Source organism: Dermacentor variabilis, chromosome 10 (genome assembly GCF_050947875.1).
Source record: "Dermacentor variabilis isolate Ectoservices chromosome 10, ASM5094787v1, whole genome shotgun sequence".
Lineage (NCBI taxonomy): Eukaryota > Metazoa > Arthropoda > Arachnida > Ixodida > Ixodidae > Dermacentor > Dermacentor variabilis.
In genome coordinates, this window is record NC_134577.1 from 64,046,358 (window position 1) to 64,069,612 (window position 23,255).

A 23,255-nucleotide genomic window follows, 5' to 3' on the forward strand; every position below is an offset into this window, starting at 1 on the left:
CCGCTACAGCGGAGACGCCCACACGAAAACGTCGTAAAACAGACGTCGTCAGAATATCCTCTATTTCGACGGCATGACTGACTTTATGCAAATCAGTCGCGGGAAGCTGCGACAGTCGCGATTGGCGTGGAGCGACGTAAAGCAATGTGTCGTTCACGCACCATGTGGAACAGCCTGTACGCGTCCTGGTGGATCTAGCGATCGAGCGTCGATCTCGGAATCGAGAGAGTTCACGCTGCGTCAGCTTCGGTTCATTCGTTCATTTCTCGCAGTGATGTTCTCTGTTAAAGGTACGCACGCGCAATTAGTGCTTCGTAATACACGGGCCGTGTGCGTGACTTACAAAACAAAGGGAAATGTGCGGAGCTGGCTTCTCCTTACAGGGACACTTGCTGCGGAGAAGCCAGCTTCACAGAGTCGCACACGCATGTATTGATGGACGTTTCACAGCACGTTGACACAAACAGGGTGGAGGCCCACACAGCGCCAACTGTGTCCGTTCTGTTGTGCGTGCGTAATGGGCCGGAAAACTTCAGTAATGCAGCACCAACCGTGAACGCTCGCCCTTGGGGATTCAAGGTTTTGGGCATGGAGCGCCTGTGGGGCGGTTCACGAGTGCTTCGAGTCGTCTGTATGCACGAGCAAACGCCCAAGAACACTCGCTGTTTCTAGCGTTATCTTTTCACTTTGCACCGGAGTGTGTACAGCGCAGATATGTTGCAGTACTTACAAAGGGCAGGCAGGCACATCGAAGGCAGCTGCCGAGCGTCAAGTTGATGATCGCAAACGTGCAGTAAGCGTTCTTTCAATAATGACAGTGCAGAAATCGAACGGGGTGCTTACTACTTTTCGAATCGGCACTGTTGTGGAATTTGGTAATTCAGTTTTCTTTACTGCTCTGATTGGCTTAGAGAGGAAAGCGTGGCATATCTGATTGGCTCAAAGGACCGAAGTCACGGAGTTTTGCGGCATTCAGTATATCATTGCGGAGCATTGAGTTGGCCTGAGCAAGTCAAGCAATCTCAAGCCAGTTTCCAATTGTTTCCCTGAAAACTGTACTTTTTGTCCCCTTGCGCGTTTCGTAGGAGCCGCAAGCGCTGGCCATCACGTGGTCCACCCGAGGTTTTTCGACACCCTGAAGATAAAGCCGGCGGACTCCCAGGAGACTGTCAAGAAACGAGCGACTGAGAAAGAAGTCAATCTCCGGTATTTCGTCGATGGCACGGTAAGCTCAGTTCGCTAAACGTGCGATGCACGTAAATATTAAGTTGCAGCTGCGTATTGCCAGCAAAATTGCTTTGCTGTATATTTCAAGCTTCAGGTCGCTTGTAACTATTCAAAAAAAGAATTGTAAACGCACGCAGAAAGATGTATCAGCAAACGCAGTTTCTTTATCACTGCAAACTGGACCACTCAGTTTTTCGCTGTCATCACATGATCATTCAGAATGTGTAGGTTTTGCATATGATTTCGCAATGTTGCGTACGAAATCAGTCAGTGTTGCACAGTATTGCGGAATAAAGCGGCTACTGATTGCACATGGCTTCGTAAGTACTGCTAAGACTACCAGGAACTACGTTCTTGCGTGTGTGTGTGTGTGTGTGTGTGTGTGTGTGTGTGTGTGTGTGTGTGTGTGTGTGTGTGTGTGTGTGTGCGTGCGTGTGTGTGTGTTGCTTTTCGAGGACGAATGCGGATAAAGATGTACGATGCACGGCCTTGCGTTTTGAACAGCTGCGGTTTACCATCAAGCACCTAAATGCACAGAAGTGTTGGCATTTGTCCACCGCCGCAGCCTAGATTTTTAATTTCATTAGCAAAGTAATTGCAGTGAACTGTGCATATACGAATCTCGCTTGAACGGAACTTCCGGATAAACGAAACAATGATATCAACTTTGATCAGCCGCCCGTAGGCACAGTGTTAATAAACTATGGGTTAAACGAAACCTATCTTTTCAGAACTCCGGTTACACGGAACTATCACTTACTTTATCGGCATATATCGAACAGGAAAAATCCGACAAACATGTGAAATGTGGATGCTATTAATAGCTAAAACATAAATCCTCTTCAACAGGTAGTTGCGGGAAGGTTTATGCAAATTGAAGATGTCGAAGTTGCAACTGTGTGTCTATCGTGAAGACTTTGCTAGGCAAGTAAAGATCCCCGAGATCGAAGTGATCATACCCTGATCCCTGAGGTACTCACTCACTCACGCACCCACATACTCATCTGCCCACATACGCACTCACACACACCGCGCGCGCGCACACATACACATACATACACACAAGCACGCACACACCTATGACTTCGCGCTCAGCGGTACAATGTCGCAGTCGTTGTGCTAATGCTGCGAGTGATGATCTTGGAATTGAATGTGAGGACTACGTGTGTGAGCATGTCGAAGGAGATTAGCCTCTGCCAGATGCTTTTCTATGTGTGATTGAATTTTTTTTTTCGCTTTGTTAGCACTGCGTGGTGCCTTAGTATGTCTGTTAGAAGTTGGAATACGTGGTCTTTCTTTGCCAGCTGCCTTCTCTTAAACTAACGGACTACGTGACGCCTGCTATTAAAAAATAATAGAAAAAGGACGCTCCGCGATCGCCGGCTTAGCCGTGAGTGACGGCCAAAGCGGCGCTCACGAGTGAGTAACTCTCTGTGCTAATAATATTGTACGCACACGCAAGCACCGAAGAAAGTGGGTGAGAAGGTGGCCGCCATGAATTCGGTAAAGTACCACGACGGTAATGCTGACGGGGGGGGGGGGGGAATTCGCTTTCCACCTGTTGCGGTTTATCCACTTTTCCGCTTTCATTTATAGATATTCTATTAACCCTACATTTTAAATCAACGTAACAATACACCCTCCCCACCCCGCCCCGTCGTTATTCTTTTTCCAGCTTCATTCTTTGTGGCACTAAAAAAAAGTCCAGCCACTGCGCTCGCATGACAGGACGCATTAGGCCGCAGCCAAGCGGCATTTTGTACACGTGAAACAGCTTCTAGCTTTCATGTTTACGTTATTTCGTAGGCAATATTACTGCAGCGTGAGCTTTATCTGGCGTGCTATGCTACATGGGTCGCGAAATACAAGTACGCGGTAACTCAAGATTGGGCGTCGCGTAGAACCTATAGTGGTGCCCCGCTCTTACATGTGCCGTGTGTCGCAGGTTGGCGTTTCGTTGGACGAAACCGTGACGGAGAAGGACCTGGACGACCTCCTCTGGATCTTCGAGAGTAAAAAGACGGCGGTGAGCATGGCCATGCGTTTGTCGCACGCGGTTGTTGTTGTTGTTGTTGTTGTTGTTGTTGTTGTTGTTGTTGTTGTTGTTGTTGTTGTTGTTGTTGTTGTTGTTGTTGTTGTTGTTGTTGTTGTTGTTGTTGTTGTTGTTGTGAATTAGGAAGGAACAGCGCCAACTAAGACGATCACAAGTGGGGAGAACGACACAGGACAAGCGCCAATGTTGTTGTTGTTGTTGTTTCCCTAATCGACCGGCTAAAGAAGCCCGAACAAGTCGTATACGGCTTGTTTCGTTGCCGTTTGCTACCCTCTCGCAAAGCAGCAAGAGAATATTACTATCTGCAGAAAATATTGCGTGCCGATTGAAACTGTGGGTTGGTTGCAGGCGCAACTGGCCAGCGACGTGCCCGAGCAGCCCACGGACAGCCTGCTGTTCAGCGAGCACAAGAGGACCTCCGAATTTCTCACGCATCCCGTCTTCAACACGTGAGCACCTGATGCATAGTCGAGCGTCGCAGCACCGCCGTATAGACGTGTCAGTGTACAAGGCTCAGTGATACTGCGAAATGCCATGAACGGTGTGTGGGGGGGGGGGGGGGGATTGCAACGCTGGTGGCGACATCTCGTGGTGTTATGTCGAACTTAAAGCGCACAGAACTATAGTTCAACGCGTTCACGCCGCATGTATGCACTGGTGATGAATGTACGTATATGATCTATTCTTAGTGCTGTTGTTAGTCCTCTCTTTAAAAATAATTTGGAAACACTCGTGAAGTTCAGAGTGCTTGTAACCCACTCTAAATATTGCGTCGCAAGTAGTCGCCATCAGCGCTTCCGCTCTCCTGTTCCGGTATGCGTCTACGCTAAAAACGTGTCAGCCCGTTACAAAACTGTGCTCGTTCTGTCCATCATCAGCATATATTTCTGAAGAATTGAAACACGACAACACTTTTGGGTATCTTGCTTGCGAATCACTTTGTTTTCGCTTGAATGGGGCCTTGACTGGATGAATATTGGCACCTCACTGCCCAGCGCAAAGTTTCGGATTCGACGCCTGGTCACATCGGGCGCAAGTAGGTGGCGGCAATTTGCTCGAGAGCAGGTGTGGTGGCTGTTAGGCTCATTTTAAAGAAATTAAGCTGTGCCGAACCCACCGAATCTGTGCGTTCCGACCTCTGTTATAGCTAGCGGGAAGGTTGGGATCGCAGACGCAAACTAGCCATGATCTGGAAAGCGACAAGTTAGCTTTTGCGCGACAACAAAAAGAAACATGAGCTTCACTAATGTGGCTATTTGGGCTTCTTGGTATTGTGTAGTGGTGACTTGTAGCGCAGATATACACGTCAGCAAAGAGAAGATGACAGATGAGCGCTAACTTCCAACGATTTTTATTAATTTAATAACATGAAGTTACACCCGCTAATTACAGTGAAGATATATATATATATATATATATATATATATATATATATATATATATATATATATATATATATATATATATATATATATATATATATATATATATATATATATATATATATAAATATAGTAAGTTGTAACTCTAGCTCGGGGTTTCCTGGTAGAAATGCATGTGAGCGGCAGGAATGTTTCCTTTGAGAGCCGACTTGAGTGACATCTGTTTCACTTCATAGAAAACGTTGCATTCTAGTGCCTCTTCGTGGAATTTTCTTTTTCAAAGACAGATATGTTTAGAAAAATTGACGCGGGTCTCTAAATATCCGAGATGTTGACGCGCAACGCTTAGAAAATCAAAACTGTTTCCAAAAAAAAAAGGTATCCACTTTTTTGCCAGCAGCATTTATTAGAGCACCTAGAGCAAACAAATGGAATTTATTTTACAGCCTACGTGGATTCGTTTTGTTATTTACGCCACTTTTTCAGCAGTCATGCTGGCCAACTGGGGATATAATTTAGACGAAAGAAAGTATATCAGGTTTAAAAAATGTTAACTCTCTAGTAAATGTGATTTTCAATATTGGCTTTGTTGCGCAGTTAAAGTATGTGAACTTTTAAAATGAGTGCATCTTATTTAACATTCTTTTTATTTCATATACATTTGTCGAAAGCCTAGTGCATAAGTTAAAATATCTGGACTAATAGGCACAATGGCTGAACTTTCTTTTTTAATTCATCAAATTATGCTTGCATTGGGGTTTAAGAGTTCAAGAACATTTCCGCGTTTCGCGTCTATTTGAATAGCAAACCTTAGTTGGCCGCGAGCATACGCGCCTACGAAAAACTTATACGCAGGGAATGTGGCGATCGCATGTACGGAACAAAAACGAAAATGCGGTAAGAAAATAGCCGGAGAAATTGGTAGTGCTTGTGTTACTTTCTCTACTGAATTAAGACAATCAAGCCCGAACAGCCTTCTCGTTACGCATTTCAGAACTTGCCAAGTAACCGTTGCTCAGCTGACTTTTTTTCGAGCGTACGACAAACAGAAGAGACAGTCACTGGGTGCCATCGAATGCGGGAGCGTGAAGGCGACCACGCAATCAACATTGTTCCGACATCGTTCCGACATTGTTCCAACATTTTACCGACATTGTTCCAACATTTTACCGACATTGTTCCGACGTTGTTACGACGTTGTTTCAACGTTGTTCTAACATTGTTCCAACATTGTTTCAAGATTGTTTGAATTTTGTTGTTTGTGTCATCTGTTCTAGGTACCACTCCGAGACTCAGATCGTGCGGTTCATGAAGCAGCTCGAGAACAAGGACATCTCGCTCGTGCACTCCATGATACCTCTGGTGAGCTCGCTTGACCCGCAACGCGGTGCGCACAGCTGACACCGATTTGCCGCCGCTTATCTCCGAGCCATGCGCCGTTAATTGCAAACTGATATTGCGATAGCAATTGTACGGACACTTGAGGCGCGTCGGGGACCGTCTGCGCCGTCGCCGTGCTGTCATGGCATCGACGGCGCATGCGCGGCCCGCCCGTAGGGAGTACGGAGGGTCTCCAGAGACTCTCAGTGCGCCGGCCTGTAAAAGCGACAAACCAAGCATAGACACACACTCCGGCATTTGCATTATCCACGGAACGTAGGTCGTTACCTCTCCGGTTAACGCGAGGTTACGTTCACCAGCTTCCGACACGAAGTCCCATATTTAAAGTTTTGCCTTCGCTGAGCGGAATCTCGGCTTCTAACCTTTGCTTCTATTTTAAACAGTTATTAGTTACTAAAATTATTTTGCTTGTCTTGTTCATTAGATGAGTCTCGTTGGTGTTGAAAGTAAATCTGAAACTGCTATCTTGCTGTACTGTTCTTTAATACCAACTCGTGTGGCAGCTTTTGCTGCTTTTTGATACTGTCGAGCTAATCACACCCGATCTTCCACACATTACGCTACAGATGACAGCGAGCCAAGATGTTCGAATAGTTGAAGAGTTCTTTAAAATTCAAAGCAGCGCTTATAGAGGGCACTAAAGTTTCCTTTTCCTTTCTTTTTTTTTATTTTCGCAGGGTTCTTGCACCATGAAACTCAACAGCACCGTAGAAATGATGGTGAGTAGGCGTTGCATACCGTTCGCTGTAAGGTTCTGCCGTAATTATTTTAAAAAAGCTATATATGGTTTTTCTAAAGTACATTACATGAAAGTATGTATTCAGTCCTATTTTGCAGATTACCTTTCTTCGTATAGTACAATAACGACATGTCCACAAGTGAGGCATGATAATCTTCTTATGGTACGATGTAGACATGTCCGACACCGAAAGCTTTATGTTCCAGGTCGCAAGATTACAAAGCGAAAGACGTTACCTCATAATTTTCGCTGTCGAAGAAAAATTATTTGCGCGCCGCCCGAATCGCCGGACATTTCGAATAGAGTTTTCTCTCATTCACTCTGGTCCGATGATCGAACCCAAGGCGAACGGCTTTCCGGGGCGGTCGCTTACACATTCCGAGCTAACCACATAGGCCAACAGATCGCTGCACGAGGCCGGATTAATCGACAACTCGAAGCACTGGGAAACTACATGCGGCCAGGCGAAGCGAAGGGAAGGAAGCGGCAGCGCTAGCTGCTTGTGACGTCGTGTATTTCAGTGTGTTACTGAGGGCAGTTGTTTACTTACGAAAAAAAAAAAGTAATCGCATTACAAAACGAACGTTCAGATTCGCAGCTTCTTGCACGTCGGGTGCTCCCAACTTCTCTCCTGGGACAATGTTAATTCTGTTTCCTCCACCGTTGCTGCGCAGCCGTGCTCGATGCCGGAGTTCGCCAACATCCACCCGTTCGTGCCGCTGGAACAGGCCAGGGGCTACCTCCGGCTGTTCGAGGAGCTCGAGCAGGACCTGTGCGAAATAACGGGCTACGACAAGGTGTCCCTACAGCCCAACAGGTCTGTGCAAGCTGCCTTTTAAACGCGATTCGCATGGGCCACTGAAGCGTCTGTCGCGTTGTGACGCTGGACACGATGTCAGAGAGAGAGAGAGAATGTTATATTTAAATTATGGTTCAGGCATCACTGTGATGAATCTAGAACTCGGGGAACTGAGATGAAGCGAGACCTCGACGCACTTAACGAACCCCAGGTGGTGAAGATTAGTCTGGATATCACCGCACTGGGGCGACTTTCATTGCGTAGGCGTAGCTTTGGGCGGTCAAAACCAAACAGTGAAAAAATATTTATTTGGTGGCATTTGCCTTATCGTACCTGCGCATATTAATTAGCAGCATGCGCTCGCAGCAATCCAGCGAATACAGCAGCCTAAACTTCCTCCTTCTATAAAGCTCGTGCAGTAAAGTGCAAGCAATTTCCAAACTCTATGAGCTCCTGTGACTGCGAACGACGCTCGCAAAAGCAATATAAACGTTCCAGTTGATTTTGTAAGGTTGGATTAGGCTGCAATCTTTGTTTATTTATTTTGTTTTTGGGATTGTTTTTACACCGCCGACAAAGTCTGTCAAGCAGCTTTACACTCTTCCACGAGTGCGCTTCAGTTAGTTTCGAGACGCGCTTTTTTTTTTTCAAGGTGGACATTATACAGCAATCCGTGGTGAACTTTGCACGCTTTGCTCTGTGCTCATTTCCTATCTTCGTAATCGTGTAACCTACACGTGACGTCATATCCTTCCAGCGGTGCGCAGGGCGAGTACGCCGGCCTGAGGGCGATCTCTTCGTACTTCTCATCCAAAGGAGAGAAGCACAGGAAGGTAAGTGCAAACGCCGTCTACATTTAAGTGCAGGTGATTGTCAAAGCAGTTTTTTTTTTTGCCTCTTCCGGCCAGCAGGCGGTATGTCACACAAGCTGTCTCCAAAGAAAGGGCAAAAAAGAATTACGTACCCGATAGTGATAATTGAACCAGGGTCGTCCAGTGGCTATAGTCGGATGATCGACCCACTTGGCCACACGCGTATTCCTGGCATATGTCGTCACACTCAGCGCAATTCCGGCCGGTAGTAGGTAGCCAGCTACCTTTAAAAATGCTTGATATAACACTGATTACTGAAGTGCGTAGTATCTGCAGATTTCCTTTTTTTCATCTTATCTGATCAGTACAAATCACCAGACCGCGGCACAAGAACAGTGCCGCGGTTACAACGCTATTCGTGCGCCCGAACAGAACGCTCCTTGGCGCAGGTTTGCCTGATCCCGATGTCTGCGCACGGCACGAATCCGGCGAGTGCACACATGGCCGGCATGGCCGTCGACCCGGTGAACATCAAGAAGGACGGCAGCGTGGACGTTGCGCATCTCAAGGCCAAGGTGCGTTGTACACGGGTGTGCGGCCTCGTCTGCCCCCAGCCCGCAACGTGTGTGTGTGGTTCTCCACCGTGTACCGTACCTTCTCCTCCTCAGCTTTCTCTCTCGGGTCGCTCATTCGGGGGACCGTTGCTGAGGCGCTACTGACGCGATATTTTCGACTATTCATTTTTTTCTTCGTCGAATGAAGGTCATGGATCTCTATAACCCAGAAAAACAAAAAAAAAACAGTATTATTGACCCTCACAAAGCCGCTTATAATTTAATATATTACGTTTTCTGCAGCCAATTAATGGTTTCGTTACTACTGTGTCATGACGTCGCTGCGACGTTTTTTACACTCGCGCTTGGTCGCATCGTACTCGTTGTGGGGATAGGTGTAGCAGCGTAGCGGACGACCCCAGCAAGCCCATGCCCGAACGTTGACCGTCTTAGTTATAATCCTTGATAAGTGACTGTCGACAGGGAGGGAGGGGGGGGGGGGAGTTGAGGAGAGGGTATCACAGCAATAGATGAGATTGTACGCCTGCCCAGTGGCTTGGACTGTCGGTTGCGCCTTGCGATCGTCTTGATGTCACCTTGCTTGTGCTTGCTGGTCCGTGGCGCCGCTTGCAAGCATGCTGTAATTGCCAAACGTCGTAGATAGGGAAGGCTTCTGTACTCAGCAGGAGGTCGCAGGCTTGATTTCCCGACGCCTGATTCTAATTCGAACGAAACGCAAAAAAGAAAATGCGCGTGTACTTGGATTTAAGCGCACGCTGAAGAACCCCAGGTCCTCACAAATATCATGGAAACCTGCACTACGCCGTCCCTCATAATCCCTGTGTTACTTCGAGACGTTATACCCAGTCAATCAGCCAACCGATGGATCGATCAATCAGTTGTTAGCGCACATTGTTTATTTTTTTCTTCCACAATGCACGAACGACTGTTTCATCTTGATAATAATTCATCTTGCAGCTCGTGCTTGCATTTCGTAAAGCTGCGCCGCAGTAATATTTGACCTGTAATGGCAACGCGATCTTTGTTTGTTGATTGTTTAGTCATTTTCAATGGTAAGTTGGCAGTGTGGCAAGTTGGAAGTTTAATGCACAGGGAGCGTGTTGCGCTTTGTGCCAACATCGTCCTTATTGTTTTCTGCACCCGCTGCAGCTCGACCAGCACGGAGACAAGGTGGCCTGCATCATGATCACGTACCCGTCCACAAACGGAATCTACGAGGAGACAATCTGGTACGCAATTTCCGAGTGGAACGTGCCAATATGGGCAAAAAAGCGCGTCACAGATTATTGTCATTTTTTGACGTGGTTTGATAGGAGAAGCTGGTGCCTCTAGGTGGCACTGGCTGCTACACGTCGCTTGGCAAAGAAAAAAAAACGTTGTCAACAAAGTTTGTAGCAATGTTGTGGCGCAAATGTATTAATTTGCCATACAGTTCCACGTTAGATGACGCGCTTGTGCGCATCTCCATTAACTTGCTTCGCAATACTGTGCGGGGGATGTGTGCATATTTCAGTGCAACAGCTGTTCCCGCAACACACCGGCTGTCGTGCAACGTTTCTATCCGGCTTGCGAAGGACCGAGAAGGGGATTGGGGCATGAACGGCCTCGTTGCGGACGGGTTGAAGTCGGGGCCATTAACATCTACTCGAAATTTGGCCAACCCGCCCGCGGTGTAGCATAGTAGCCACGGCGTTGCGCTGCTGACCTCAAGGTCGTCGGTTCGATCCCGGCCGCATTCCGGCGGGGGCCGAATGGAAAAACGCCGTGTACTTAGATTTCGATGCGTGTTAAAGAACCCAAGGGAGTCAAAATTAATCAGCAGTCCCCGGGTTTTTTTTTTCGGGGGTGGTTAGTGGGGGGGGGGGGGGGGGCAGCATTGCATGAAAGAGCTAGTTTTTCCTGATGCTGCGCTGCCCCCCTGAATAAGATCATTCCACCAATAAATTATGGGCTCTTTGTTTATTCGCCAGCGGTAAATAAAATTATTGAAGTAATACACATATAAATGTAAAACAGTATCTGGGTAAATAAAATTTTTCTATATAATAAAATACTCTGTTTCCGTGATGATGCGCTCCTTTACGAAGGTAATAAAAAGCACGCGCTCGCTTGTGCGCCTGCCAACACCACTCTTCTGTATTTGTATTCCTTCTTACAAGCTCCCATTATTATTTCGATTCCCCTATTCGAGGGTTACGCTCGGCGACTGAGGAGCAGGTTGGGCTTTCTGAGCTGTGGCGTTGTCTGAACAGTCCACTTTGTTTGTTTGTTTGTTTTGTTTGTTTGTTTGTTTGTTTGTTTGTTTGTTTGTTTGAAGCGGTCTGAAGCTTAGGCGTTGTTTGCGGCCGCGCATTGCAGCGACGTGTGCGACCTTGTGCACGCGGCCGGTGCCCAGGTCTACCTGGACGGTGCCAACATGAACGCCCAGGTGGGCATCTGCAGACCGGGTGACTACGGCTCGGACGTGTCCCACCTGAACCTGCACAAGACCTTCTGCATACCCCACGGCGGTGGAGGACCCGGCATGGGACCCATCGGAGTGTGAGTGCCCAAGCCGCGTGGCTCCCTCACTGGGCCGCACGCCAGATCGCTCGCGCACCAAGCTGTAGGTGGCAGCACCGTCTATACCCGTTTACAGTGCACACGTCGGCGCTTCGCCGTGAGTGATTTAATTGCGCCGATTCTTGGGCTGTTCAACGGGCTGAAAGCACTTCTTTCGTTTTTTTTTTTTTTTTTTTGCGCAAGACGTTCCTACTATACGTGAAAGAAGCCCAAAAAACACAATCTCTGTTACTAAATCAAGAAAGGGGCTGACTGATGGAACAGCACACTGTGGTATAAAGGTTATAAACAAGGTCCCTCCTATTGAAACGCTGACCAGCCTTTCTGAGGCACCTTATCCCTTTTTATAACCTTTATACCACGATCTCTGTTCCGGTACTTCCTTGGTTCATTTTTTTTTTTTTTGGCTTGTTCGATTTGCGTTTGTGCCAACTCTGTTGGCAGTGCTGCCGAAAAACTCGGCTTCTGGCCGTTCGTGCACTGGTTATAAAAATGCCTGCATTCCTACACAATCAAGTTAAAGTATATAGTTATTGTGCACTCTACTTCACGGCTTGTATACGCGTACGTAACTTTCCCTTTAATTTCTCTTTTTCAATTCTCTCTGAAATTGAAAATAATGAAGTTCAGTTAAACGCGGTACGCCACAATGAGTGACAGCTCAGTGGCAGGATCGTCCTGTGGCCTTATACGCACTCTTCATGTTTATCGCGTTAACAGCAAGAAACGCAGCATTCGAACACAAAGCTGTCCTTGCATGAATACGTGCTCGAGAGTGATGCAAATGAGTTCGCATTATTTCAATGGTCGAACACATTACGTCGTCCTATTTGTTTTTGCCGGTACCTTCCGTCAAGCTAACGGCGTCACGCTAAAGAGAGTATTCTATATCCGACATGTTGGGACGTCATGCGCCTCGCGACTGCAACGTCAGACATGACTTATACTCTTGTTATATATAGTTTATATATATGTTTATACTATAGTTCCGTTTCCTTTCGGCAGCAGAGAATCAGTGTTCAAAGCGCCTAAATTCACGTGCGAGGCAAATTTATTATTGCGTAGTAGGATATCCGCCTAAATACAAGTACAGTCAGGAACAGCTATAAGCATGGTTGCGCAAACACCGCTCTTAAGTCCTGCACTTGTATACGCCTATAGGATCAGGTGTATCCTGTGATATTATGTGAGTGCTTACGATTCGTTCTTTTTTTTTTTTTCCTGCTGCCGAGTTAGCCTCACGCCACATCCTTCACGTTTCTTGGTTATCACCACGATTGCGCAATGATCAACGCACATCCCGACAAGGCATAGCTAAAGCGCTCCATTCAGGCCTGCCACTTACCTTTCCCTGTACTTCCCACTTCCGCTTTCCCCAGTGAGGAGTAGCAGGCTAGAGACACGCTCTCCAGGCCGACCTCTCCTCCTTTCTCTTCATTGACACCTCCTCCTCCTCCTCCTCCTCCTCCTCCATTCAGGTTTCACAACGACCACTTCACTTGTTTAAAACGCCGTAATTTCTTTCTTTCTTTTTGATGGGAGGATGTGCTTGGAACAATACGGTAGTAGAATCGAAGTGGTTGCCGGGAACGTCGATCACGCATCGCGAGCCCGGCACGTGCAGTCACTGGCCTTATTGCAGCGCCAAGTCTACAGAGCAAGGTCAAACGTCTGTCTACATCGTCATAAAAATGCACACCAGCACTCACGAGTGTGCTACAACAACGGAACGAACGATATTTAAAAGTTATACGTGCAGTACGCATATATGTAAGCGCGTTGCTGTCTAGCAGAGATCGACACGCGGCATCCACACATTGGATGCCGCGTTAATCAGCTAATTGACAGCAGCTTGCACGATAACATACAGCACGCGGACTCGATTCTGAATGTTCATAGTGTGTCGTAAGGTGTAAGTCGTTGTTCTATGTAGGCAATATTGAAGCGAAGTTACAGCTTGTCAAGCTTAAGTCATAAAAAATGCCCACCCTGATGATAGAAAAGTGTCAAGGTGGGCATTATTTGTGACTAATTCTGACAACCTCGCTTAAAATTTGCTTAAATATGGCCTGAAACAACTATTTATAGCATGCGACACACAACGAACATTCAGAATCGAGTCTGCGTGTTGCAAGTTGTTCAAGTGGCTGTTAATGAGCTAATAGGCCCTAAACAAAGAACACCCAGTTTTGAATATCACAAAAATAATTATCAGAGGAAAAATTTTTGAGATCAGCTGGTAAAAATACATTAACTGTGCAAGTTTCGGTCAAATTGTTTAAGAAAATAAAGGATGTACTTTTAAGTGCCTCGTTTATTCCTGGAAGCCTTGACTTACTTTCGAGGAATCACAGGTACCTGAAAGCCTGTACTGTAATATATATATATATTAATGTGTGTATGTGTGTGTGTTACAACTTTTTATCGATTTCATTATTATAGAATTAAAATTAGGAAGAAATAAACAAGCTTTAACCTGAACACAGTGGAGAAAGGGACTCTTTGTCCCCATACACGGGCACATGCTGCAGCGAGCATATTATGCCCGTGACATCGGATCCAGGAAGTGGTCTTTTGCACTTTTCAGACGAATTTGAGAGGTGATGCGGGACTCGGATTTTTGGCGGTGTCCGAGGAGGCCGCGCCCGTAATCACATGTCATCACGTGAGTGTAACCACGTGCACCCGCGCGCAGGAAGGCCCACCTGGCGCCGTTCCTGCCCTCGCACCCGGTGGTGGACCCGTGGTCCCTGGGCGGCGGCGGCCAGAGCTCGTTCGGCGCCGTGTGCGCCGCCCCGTGGGGCTCGTCGGCCATCCTGCCCATCTCGTGGGCCTACATCAAGATGATGGGCTCGCAGGGGCTGCGGCGGGCCACCGAAGTGGCCATGCTCAACGCGAACTACATGCGCAAGCGGCTCGAGGACCACTACAAGGTGCTCTACCTCGGCAAGAACGGTACGTGGGACCCTGGGCAGCGTGGATCCTCCGCTAGGCTATTTGGGGGATTTTTTTTTCTTCTTTTTTTTTTAGAAATAGGGGACCTGAAGTTAGCGCTCCCTCGTCCCCTAAACACTTTCGTTTTCCAATTTTGCGCTAATTTGCCATAAATCTCGGGGTCTGGAATTGTGAACCAAATAGCCCAGCAATGCGTACTACTAAAGTTCACGAGGATTGCAATGTGGGCTTGTTGTTAATGCATCTTCAAGGAATTTACGGTAGCGCGATTAAAAGACGGGACAAAAGAAGACACGCAGGGACGTACACAGCGTCTTCTTTTGTCCCGTCTTTTAATCGCGCTACCGTACACCCCCTGAAGGTACTACTAAACTTGGGGGATTCTATCGGCCAGGATTGCAAATGAACACAAAGAGCGTCCAAAGGATATTGGATTTCTCTGTGCACGCAAAGCTGCTTGGGCAAGCTACTTCTAGAGGGAGGTAGCGAGAGCAAGGCAAACGGGATGGTAAATGCAGGGAGGTTAACCGGATGAGATGTAGCTTTGCTAGCCTACACTGGGGGGAAGGGTAAGGGGAAGTGAAAGACGGAAAGAACGGCGGAGAGAGAGAGAGCCCCACATTGTTCTAACTGCTCAAGATGTTTCACTTGACAGCAATCGGAGAAAGAGTGAAGGAAGGAATGAAGGAAGGTAAGCTAGGAACGCTAACAAGACATCTTCCAGTCGGCTACTCTCCGTGCGCGGAGGGAGTAGGGGGGAAAGGAAACGAAATGAGCAAACGTTGAGGGGCACGCACTTCTACGTAGCGTGTCTACAGCCCGGTAGCCAAGTCCGATGCACATTTGAGTCGACTCGACCGCCGCCATTTCACCGACGCTAAGGGCCTGGAAGCCCTGACTTTGAGAAAGCCCAGGTGCCTAAAAGCAGTACTGGAAACCCTGTAAATTTATGTTGTAAGCTTCGATTTCATTATTATAAAATTAGGAAGAAAGAAATTTCTTTTGGCCGCACTGTGGCTGTCTGGCTCAATATTTTGTAAAAAAGATAAAATAAAAAAAATGAATTACTTCTTTGATTCCCCTTCTTTTTTTTTTTTTTTTACCGCCGGGTACGCAGAGTGATATAACCTACATTACAGATACATATGCGACAAAGGTATTACTCCAGTTGATGTATATTATATCGGCCATGCGATATTACACAGACTATAATTATATATCTCGACACGAGGCCCGAGAATCCTACAGAGATAATTACCACATGTGATGACCTATTATACGTTGTATACAGTAGACTTCTCACACGGCCGCCGTATACAGAATAGAGGTTATTTTACGAAACGTTTTTTTTTCTTCATCTTTTTAGCGGTCGCAGCTGCAGTGGTGACCCGCGAGCCTATGACAAATCGTTGAAAGGATGGAAAACGAAAACACTCCCTACACAACACGGCCTCAGGCCTGCACGTTGCCCGCCAAATGCAAAGAAAAAAAGAAAGAAAAGAAAATTTTGGAGACGTCCACGACATCCGAAGGGTATACACGTGAAGAAAGATATCGTAATTAGGGCTATAACAAGCCCTCAATCTGGTTAGTCTGCTGCGACTGGTTGCACGCCTTCGTAATTCGAAGTAGACGTGTTCGAAGAACTGGGGCGTGAGGCAAATTAGAGTGTAATATCGTCTCGTTGTAGTGTCGGTGAGAAAAAAAAATTGAAACAGCCTTAAGTGTAAACCGCAGCGTCAGCGACGAGCACAGTCGTCAATGGTCGAATCTGGTCTCCCGAGTCCGGTTTGTCCGTTATGGATACCGTGAATCCCAGATTAATCCCTGGTGCGCTCGCGTGGGTTCGAGAATGAACAACGCTACTCGCAACAACGCGGGCGCAATGTTGCCAGACGCGATTTAACCGCCGACAACGTTCGAGAAATTTCGAACACCGTAGTCGCGTACCTGCGGCCGAGCAGTACTATATAACTCGACGACGCTGACGGCTCCTCCCAAAAATGGGCACCTACAGAAAGTACATAAAACGGCGCGTGGCAATGTACGTAGATGCGGAGCGTGCGCTTTTTACTCGGTGAGTGAAATATTCTCAATCGTTAATTCTCGGCGCAGCGCTGATTGGGCGTTGACTCTCACGGACAATTGTTCGTGCTTTACGCGTTATTTTTATGGCACTCAGGTTTCGTGGCGCACGAGTTCATCCTGGACATGCGGGACTTCAAGAAGACCACCGGCGTCGAGGCTATGGACATCGCCAAGAGACTGCAGGACTACGGTGCGTGACAACGCGTGACATCTGTACCGCCGAGACATCCGCCGTTCGTTGGTGGAAGTGGGCCGATCCTGGAGATAGGGCAGCAGTGAACTGGGCCGCTGTTCACGCGACGCTTGGCCCCAGTAAACGCTATTCCGCAAAATGAGGCGAAGAGGGAACAGTTTGCTTGCGTTCCCACACCTTGACAATTAGCGGTAGCCAGATTCTGCCCGAGTTCTCCCTTTCATTCGTGTGCTAGACAAGTGAAGCGTGAACACACCTCAAATAAGAGCGCACAAAAAAGGCTTTCGAAATAACTTTTGCGTGGTTTCATTTTAGAGCGAGATTTCTTCGCCCGCATACTGGGGTGTGATGTGCCTCGAAGGGATAGTCAGGCAGTTCATATTTCTCTTATCTGGAGCATAATCTTCATATTGCTATTCTGATTTGAATTGTTTTTTTTTTTTTGTCTTTCGGGTTTATCTAATTGTGTAAACGATATAGTGCGCAGCTGTCTGTCATGTCATAACATTCGGTTCATAAACTTTCTTCTTCGCTTCTCGTTCCACATCCTGATCTGGCTTTCTGTTTATTTTTGAATTACGAGTCGCGTATTTTGGGACAGCCGACTCTAAAAAAAAAAAACGTACAGTTTCCTAGAATAATTACTAGAGGTGACTGTGGCACTATATAGTGTCTACGGGAGCTGCAAGCAGGACGGTTCAGCCAGCGTGAAAATGAGGGTTGGTGCACGGATTTGCCTAAAGCCGTCCTGGCTTTTCAAACGGCTTTGCGACTTTGCCAGCTGATCGTTAACGAAACATCGCGTTATACACTCGTTAAAGGCAACATTTCGCTCTGTTTACGCATGAGTGCAGCAACTGATTGCCTTGATCTGTTCAGCAAAATATGATTATTTTTTATTTATAGCGATAATGAAGCATAATAAAGCCACAGGAACGTCTGAAGCCGCAAGCACTGCAGAGATTAGATAAACCTACGTATTACACGTCATTGCCATGGCGGCGCAATGATCTCTTGTGCATGTTCTCTGTAGTGTATTCTGTAACTTCTCTATCTATCTATCTATCTATCTATCTATCTATCTATCTATCTATCTATCTATCTATCTATCTATCTATCTATCTATCTAAATAAGTAAATAAATAAATATATGCTAAAAGGACCTTTGCCTTCTCATTCTTGTGAATCTTACGCAATCACAGGTTTCCACGCCCCGACGGTGTCGTTTCCTGTCAGCGGTTGCCTGATGGTGGAACCCACGGAGTCGGAAGACAAGCAGGAGCTTGACCGGTTCTGCGAAGCCATGATCTGTGAGCGATCCGCCACGTTCGTGCGAGAATATGCGGGGCTGCTCAGATGTCGCGACTTCTATTCCCAATGTCAGTGCTGTGTCTGTAGTCAGTCATCGAAAGGGATGTCGCGCGCTTTTGCCGTGGCGTTCGTGTGGGATATATATATTTTTTTTGCTAGTTCACTTCACCTTAACTGCCATCCATTCTCCGTATCCACGTGCTCAAATGTGCTGGTTGCTTCCCTTAGGCGAGCACTCCCAGCGTACAGCGGCAGCAAGTCAGTGTGTCCCTTTCTACATGCCACGTGTCACAAGTGGAGCTGTCCTATTTTTTTTTTTCGTATATGGCTGCGTATATGTGTTTGTTTCTCGAAATTAAAGATGTATCATAGCCATCACCCACCCTGGGGTGCTGGCCTCTCCCCGAGTAATGGCTTAGATGCGCACCTGGTTGCAGTTGCCTTTGTCGTGATCATTGCCGTTAAGAAGAGAGGCACCTAACTAAAAAGGGGATAGATTTGCTTGGCGACGCGTCTAGCGTCCTATTCCTATTGGAAACTGCTGCTATCGTTCCTGTTCCTGCAGTTGTTGCTGCTGCTCATGTCGTTGCTGCTATCATGTTGCTGTTATTGCAGCTGTTGCTGCCGCGCCTGCCGTCGCAGTTGTTGCTCTTGGTGTTGCATTTGTTGCAGCTGTTGTTGTTGCAGCTGCTGTTGTTGCTGCTGTTATTGTTGCTGTCGCCGTCATCCATGCGGCTGCCTTTCTTGTCTGTTGTCGATAGAAGTTGTCTGCCTGCAGCCACCTTGGCGCCAAAGTGATATCTCCTTTTTTTTTTCTTTTTCTTTTCCTGCGCAGCAATTAGGCAAGAAATCCAGGACATCGAGAACGGCAAGTTTGACATGAAGGCCAACCCACTTAAGGTGGGCGCGTGTTCTGCACTCTTGCCTGATTCCTATCGGCGTTCAACTCGATGGCAAGACTTGTAGCTCGAGAGCATGATGTGCTCGCACTTCTTTTTTGTTGTTGTTTCTACGAGACTACTGTCCGATGACCTCGGGCTGCACGTACTCAGGTATCTTGTGTTAGAGCACTATCGATCGGTAAAGTAGCGATGGACGACTTCCAAGCCGATGCCGCAGTCAGACTCGGGACGAAGGGCCTTTTATTGTCCGCTGCCGGGGTTAAGAATAGCAATAATCCGTCCAGTCACGAATAATGACCGACTGTCGATAAGCTGATTTACTGGTCACCTTAGGCCGTTTTGGCACAAGAAAGAGTACTTGATTGGAGCGTTCAAAGCAACACGTCGAACTTCCAGTCAGAGCTGATAGTGCCTCTCTTAAAGCAAGTGGGCTTATTCTCCACACTAAAATGACTTGTGTTGTCATGAGAAGGTGACATTTTATATTCAGAGCGATTTCCGCAATCCTTATTTCTTTTCTTTGCAGCCAGTTGTATCTAGTACGTGCACATGCGGCTTTGCCGCTTTAGCAGTGTTCTCTTCCGTCACATAGCACCCATTGGGTACATTGCTTTTGCTCCTTTTCTTAGGCGCCACGGGCCTGTACTCGCGCTTGTGATGGTAGTACTTATGCAACGTGTTTTTTCATCTCGTTTCTCCCATCATCATACCCCATTGCGACCCTCTTTCTTCTTTTCCCTTGCGCGGACTAGCAGGCCAGATACTCCATTTTCCGGCCGACCTCTCTGCCTTTTCCAGTCAATAAACTCTTCTTTCTTATTCCTTTTCAGGATTATCTCGGCTGCAATTACATAAAATTACGAAACCCGATTTAAAGTCGAAAGCACGTGGAACTATGTAAAAGTGATTTGGGCGCCATACTGCTGTGACCTTTTCTGAAAATTCCTACCAACTCGGTCTAGGTCATTATGTAGTCACAGACGACCATCAATAACTCTCGATTACTTTGAGTTGATAAAAAAGAAATACAGGATGCGGGATCAACAAGTCAACGTACCGCGTTATGTTAGATCTTCGTCTATGTCTTTTGGCCAGTAAAAGCTGTTTTTTATGACACGAATCACAAAGAGACGGTTGTTTGGCCATCATCGTGGAGATGCTGCCTCCAGCGTCCAACCGGGCTACATAAACGAAAGAAAGTTGTGTTTTCACGTTCATAATACACGAGTAGGTAGAAACAACCGGCTTTAAAACTTACTATGCCCCCTAGTGCGCTTAGGGTCTGAGGAGGATACACCGGGAGTACCGGTACCAACCAACCCGCGTTGCCTTGTATTGCTTTCAATGGCTACCTGCCGATGTGAAAGTTTTCATGGAGACGGAAACTTCGAAAAGCCACGTTTTCTTTATTTTACCGGCATAAAGTGTCGCAAAACAAGTGTTTCAGAACATTTTTGTTTCATCACAGCGTCACCATATGTCACCACGAGGCTGCTCATTGTTTTATCGGCTGAAGCTGTCCCGATAAGCTGACTGAAGGAGATAAAGTGTACTCTCTCTATCTTTCTATTCGCCCTCTCAACCCCGTTTTGCGTCGACGTTCCCAGATGGCGCCACATCCCCAGAAGGTAGTCATCAGCTCGAAGTGGGACCTTCCCTACACCAGGGAACAGGCGGCATTTCCGGCGGTAAGGTTTTTTTTTTTCTTGCTGGAGTTCTTCGTACAGCGCCAACAAAGATTTTTAAATTTTCTTGTCGACACAATCTTTCTCGTTTTTTTTTTGTTCATACACCTCTCTCATATCTCTATGCAAGCGGGAAAATGAAGATTGATTGATTAAAATGCCGTCAGGGCGTAGGAGTACGACTTCTCATATGTCGTTCTCGTCTCCCCGCAGAAGTTCGTGACGCCAGAGACGAAAATATGGCCGACCGTGGGTCGCATCGACGACATCTACGGGGACACCAACCTCATGTGCAGCTGCCCGCCCATGGAGACGTACGAGGCGCTCTAGTCGTCCAACGAGCTCGCGTCTTCAACTCGGTGTCGCGCGACACGTCCGGGACGTCATCCTTGACCGGAAGTGGTGCGCTTGCGTCGCCTGGTGCGAGCCGGAGACTCGTGCCTGTATGGCGGTTGGCCCCGCAGGGCATCCCGGCAGCGAACGTGCGTCCATAGCGCTTCTCGGAACAGTGTGGTGCTCGCGGGCCGTTGACTTTGCGGGGTTCGAGCAGCGGGCTTACGGACCTGACGGGCGTTTGTCTGCGCGCGCTCCCTGAGAAAAACCGACGTCATTTTTTTTTTGTTTCTTTTGTGTACAGTGGGCTTTTTGCTCTCAAACGGGAAGAAGGCGCGATCAAGGTTGACTCTGCAGCACGCCTCTCGACATTTCCGGACGCTGTGCAAATTTTCCGCTATTGTGGAATGCCGCTCTGGACCAATCGTATAGACGACGTAGCTGCCCCCGCAAGCCAATCGGAGCACACAAGATGGCGAATTTGACGATGCGGCGTGATTTGACGGTGTCTGTAATAGTGCTTCCGTGCGTTCCGAATTTGTTCACTCGCCTATTGACAGTAGTAAGGCATCGCGTTAGAGGATATCGCGAACAGACCTTAACTAACATTACGAAAACGCTCTGCAAGGCGTAACCCACAATCAGTAATGCATTTGTTGAAGGGTTGTCATCTAGTTGCAAGTAGCGTCTGTTTCACGTCGCCATCTTGACTGCGAAGGGTGGCAGTTTGGCCTAGTTAGTACACCGTAGTCTAACAAGAGTGAAAAACGCAAAAGAAGACAGGTTGACAAGAAAGTGCTTGTCCTTGTTCCTTGTCGTCCTGCGTTCCTTTGCGCATTTACTTTTGGTTGCGAGTTGCCGAGCAACCTTGCACGTCGTTCGAACTTCGACTCACGTCCTGTCTAAGCTCTGCACCCGCATGAAACGTTCGACGAGCTGCAACGCGTCATTCGTGCGCCGGTTAACGACTGTTGGTTTCTGCGCACAGCGCGTGATGCAACTTCCTTGCACGATTCATTAACGACATATAGCATGCTTTGTAGCTTTCTTATGGCTTACAAATTGGCACTCAGTTATGTGTTCGCGTAAGCTGCATAAAAAAATATATAAGGCACCCTTTTTTAATGCACTAACACCTCAGTTCGTTGTTTTCCCATCTTCCACCTGTCACTCTTCCGGTCGCTTTCCATTTTTTCACTGTGCTTCAGCGTTGACAAGCTATGCATTAGGCCTCCTGTCATGGTGTGATGCCGCAAGGACTTCATCGCTGTTACCAGAATGTTTTCTACGACTCTGTCCACGATGTTTCCTGAGATACAAAACTCCATTCCTGAGTGATGGACCTCTTGCTGTGCGCGACGTGCAATGTGATTATCAAATAGCCGTTGTTTCGTTTTGGCGTGAACGGAGTTCATTAGGCCAGCAGGCGGAATCAAGTCAGTCCGCCCATTACTCTCCCTCTACTGTTCTTCGACAGGTTTCCATGCCGCCATGTGCGCATACTTTGTAAATTATATTGTTTGCTGTAAAAGAAGTTTCCTAAAGAACGTCGCAGATGTGGCCACTTGTGTGTTTTTTTTTCTTCGTGCATGTACCACTTTGTTTCATTCCAAACAACGAACCATTAGTCGAAGTAAGCCTATGGCTGCTTTCGTGGGAAAAGTTGTTTCACCTGCGTTTTAGGTAAATTCTCACGCACGTGGAAAATTCGTCGTAATGAATGTCGTTGGGGCGATAGCAGCCTTAAATGTCAGAACTAAAGTATGTGTGTGTGAAGCGACTTTGAAGAGAATGGAAGAGATAAAAGGCAGTGCCCTAACTGTCTCTCACAGGAGGACATGCACCTCAACAGCACTGCACGGGGAAAGGGGTGTGGGGAGAAAAAGATGAAGAGAGGAAAGAAGGCGGCAAAAAAAAAAAAGCATTAGAAGCGAATGCGGGGCTCAGAGCCACGCTCTTAGTTGCGTCGCACTGCAAAAGTCATGTAGTGCCGCAAGCGCACTCTTGACGATAAACGAGTGGGCTACAGGAAAAAGCAGCGCGAAATAATGAAAGAAAGCTCCCCAATGATACGTTACGTATTGGCGGCGAGGAGTTACGGAGTCGCCATCTGTCGGAAGCGCCTCCCTTGCGTAGTATGAGGGATCAGCTGAACGTTCCTCATAGGTTTCGCTTACGGTGTTCAATAAAAACACCACGCGGCAGCCCTCCTAGACATTTATGTAGGTGCTCTCAAAA

At 47.2% G+C, this 23,255-nt stretch overlaps 1 protein-coding gene across 2 annotated transcripts in view; it reads left to right on the plus strand.

Moving 5' to 3' along the window:
• Positions 1–22,568, plus strand: part of LOC142560637 (glycine dehydrogenase (decarboxylating), mitochondrial) — a 50,941-nt gene extending 28,373 nt beyond the window's left edge. For both annotated transcript variants that reach the window (XM_075672862.1, XM_075672863.1), the window contains 16 exons: positions 1,086–1,225; positions 3,173–3,253; positions 3,629–3,729; positions 5,940–6,024; positions 6,741–6,782; positions 7,477–7,619; positions 8,359–8,434; positions 8,863–8,988; positions 10,138–10,217; positions 11,347–11,529; positions 14,246–14,505; positions 16,688–16,783; positions 17,989–18,096; positions 18,933–18,997; positions 20,607–20,687; positions 20,898–22,568. In XM_075672862.1, the coding sequence (XP_075528977.1) occupies positions 1,086–1,225; positions 3,173–3,253; positions 3,629–3,729; positions 5,940–6,024; positions 6,741–6,782; positions 7,477–7,619; positions 8,359–8,434; positions 8,863–8,988; positions 10,138–10,217; positions 11,347–11,529; positions 14,246–14,505; positions 16,688–16,783; positions 17,989–18,096; positions 18,933–18,997; positions 20,607–20,687; positions 20,898–21,014 (1,784 nt within the window). In that variant the 3' untranslated portion in view covers positions 21,015–22,568. The remainder of the gene's footprint in view (positions 1–1,085; positions 1,226–3,172; positions 3,254–3,628; positions 3,730–5,939; positions 6,025–6,740; positions 6,783–7,476; positions 7,620–8,358; positions 8,435–8,862; positions 8,989–10,137; positions 10,218–11,346; positions 11,530–14,245; positions 14,506–16,687; positions 16,784–17,988; positions 18,097–18,932; positions 18,998–20,606; positions 20,688–20,897) is intronic.
• Positions 22,569–23,255: the final 687 nt, after the last annotated feature.